We start from the raw sequence: 2,694 nt of genomic DNA on the forward strand, positions 1-2,694 counted from the left end.
GCACATCCCTTTGTTCCTCCTCTGGGATGCATCTTCTAGCTAGCCCATCTACTCATCTCTTGTATAGGAATGGGTCATCCCACAAGTAGAACCTGCAATCATGTAAAAACTTTTTCTTCTTGTTAGAATCAAAATCATTAGGGATTACACCACCTACCAGATAATTCACGTAGTCTGTGAACCAAGGGATACCAATAACAGCTAGGATGTGTTCATCAGCAAACTCATCCTTTACTGGTCTCTTGTCTTTCATTTCTTCAATTGGTGACATTCGAGACAAATGATCGACAACGGTGTTTTCACATCCTCTTTTGTCCCTAATCTCCACATCCAATTCTTGGAGGAGCAAGATCCACCTCAAAAGCCTCGGCTTAGAATCCTGTTTAGCAAATAAATATTTCAAAGCAGCATGGTCAGTATAAACAACAACCTGTGGTCCTAACAGATATTTCCGAAATTTGTCCAATGCATAAACCACTGCTAACAACTCCTTATCAGTAGTTGCATAGTTCATCTGTGCAGGGTTCAGCACATGACTAGTATAGTAAATAACATGTAACAACTTCTCTCTCTGCTGTCCTAGAACTGCCCCTACAACAATATCACTAGCATCGCACATGATCTCAAACGGGAGCGACCAATTTGGGGCAATTACAATAGGTGATGATACTAATTTGTTTTTCAATATCTCAAAAGTTGTGGCACATTCTTCATCGAACACAAAAGCCTTATCCTTGACCAATAGAGTGGTCAACAGTTTGGCTATTTTAGAGAAATCTCTTATGAACCTGCGGTAAAAACCCGTATGTCCTAAGAAACTCATGATACCTTTTTCGTTAATCGGAGGCGGAAGTTTAGATATCACCTCCATGTTTTCTTGGTCGACTTCAATCCCCTTGTAGGAAATTTTGTGACCCAAGACTATTCCTTATCGCACCATGAAATGGCATTTCTGCCAGTTCAGAATCAAATTTGTTTACTGGAACCTGTCTAAAACAAGAGAAAGGTTAGTTAAACAGTTATCAAACAAAGATCCAAAGACCGAAAAGTCACCCATGAACACTTCCATATGCTTTTCAAACATGTCAGCGAAGATGGAAGCCATGCAACGTTGGAAGGTGGTTGGAGCATTACACAGCCCAAATGGCATTCTTCTGTATGCAAATACACCATAAGGGCATGTGAATTCCGTCTTCTCTTGGTCTTCCGGAGCAACAATAATCTGATTATACCCGGAGTATCCATCTAGAAAACAGTAGTAATCATGACCAACTAGCCTTTCCAACATTTGATCAATGAATGGAAACGGGAAGTGGTATTTTCTGGTCACGATGTTTAACCTCCTATAGTCAATACACACTCGCCAACCTGTAACTGTCCTTATATGGATTACCTCATTCTTCTCGTTTCTTATAACGGTGGTCCCTCCCTTTTGGGGGACCACATGTACCGGACTCACCCATGGGCTCCTAGATATAAGGTAGATAAGACTCGCGTCTAACAATTTCACCACTTCTTTCTGAACCACTTCTTTCATTGCTAGGTTAAGTCTTCTTTGGGGCTGGACCACCGGTTTGTGATCGTCTTCCATTATAGTTTTATGCATGCACACTGTAGGGCTAATACCTTTCAAGTCCTCAATTGCCCACCCGATAGCATTTTTGTATTTTTTAGGACTTGGATAAGTTTCTCTTCTTGGATGCTCTTGAGGCTCGAATTTATTATAGTCGGGCATTTACCTTCAGAATCGAGAAAGACATATTTGAGATTCTCGGGAAGTTGTTTCAACTTTGTCCCCTTCTTGGACTCTTTTTTCTCCTCACATGATTGAGGTAATTGTAAATCTTCCCACCGGTGTGGTCGAGATCCTTTCCAAGGGGGTTTTGCGTTCATCATGGCCAGCACTTATGGTTCCCCGTTGTCCACTTCTTTATCACTGTAAAAAATGGACAAACTCAACACCATTTCCAAAGGTAATTACGATGCATTCAAAGGACTATCATAAGTAATCACTTGATCAAGAACCTCTAATGACTGGTGCCAATATCATCTTTGTATTTCATGGTGTTTCGAACATCAATTTTTAATTCCTCATAATAAACCTTCAAAGTCATAGTACCTTCCTCTATGTTGATCAAGCATCTTCTAGTCTCTAAAAAGGGTCTCTTAAGAATGAGAGGAATCTCTTCAACCTCAGGCATTTCTAGAATCGAGAAATCCACCGGGAATACAAACTTATCAATTTTCACTAGAACATCTTCAACTATACCATAAGGTTTCTTAACCGAATGATCGACGAATTGGAGTGTCATCCTGGTATCTTGCACAACCCCTATACCCAGTTTCTTGTAAATGAATAACGACATGAGACTCACACTGGCTCCTAGATCAATAAGAGCTTTTTTTAATGACCTATCTCCGATTGTGCAAGGGATAGTGACAGCTCCCCGATCTTTCTTCTTTGTTGGAATTTTCATACCCTGCAAAATAGCACTACAAGTTTCGGTTAGAATAATCGGGTTGGTTTCAATGGTACGCCTCTTAGAAATTGTTGGTTCTATGTGTTGGCATCAATTTTGGTAAAACTTAGAGTTATCACAAGTCGTCACGCGTGTTGTCTTGACATGTGATATCTTCTTCCTGCAGGATGTTTAAATATGGTTGTGCAGGATTTAGCCAAGATGTCAGACCCGA

The 2,694-nt window shown here is 40.4% G+C and overlaps 1 protein-coding gene across 1 annotated transcript; it reads right to left on the reverse strand.

The window, feature by feature from the left end:
• Nucleotides 1–2,027: 2,027 nt before the first annotated feature.
• LOC127080264 (uncharacterized) lies at nucleotides 2,028–2,477 on the reverse strand. The gene has a single exon (XM_051020586.1). It carries the CDS (start codon nucleotides 2,475–2,477, stop codon nucleotides 2,028–2,030), a length of 450 nt encoding a protein of 149 aa, XP_050876543.1.
• Nucleotides 2,478–2,694: the final 217 nt, after the last annotated feature.

Source organism: Lathyrus oleraceus, chromosome 5 (assembly GCF_024323335.1).
Source record: "Lathyrus oleraceus cultivar Zhongwan6 chromosome 5, CAAS_Psat_ZW6_1.0, whole genome shotgun sequence".
Taxonomy (NCBI): Eukaryota; Viridiplantae; Streptophyta; class Magnoliopsida; order Fabales; family Fabaceae; genus Lathyrus; species Lathyrus oleraceus.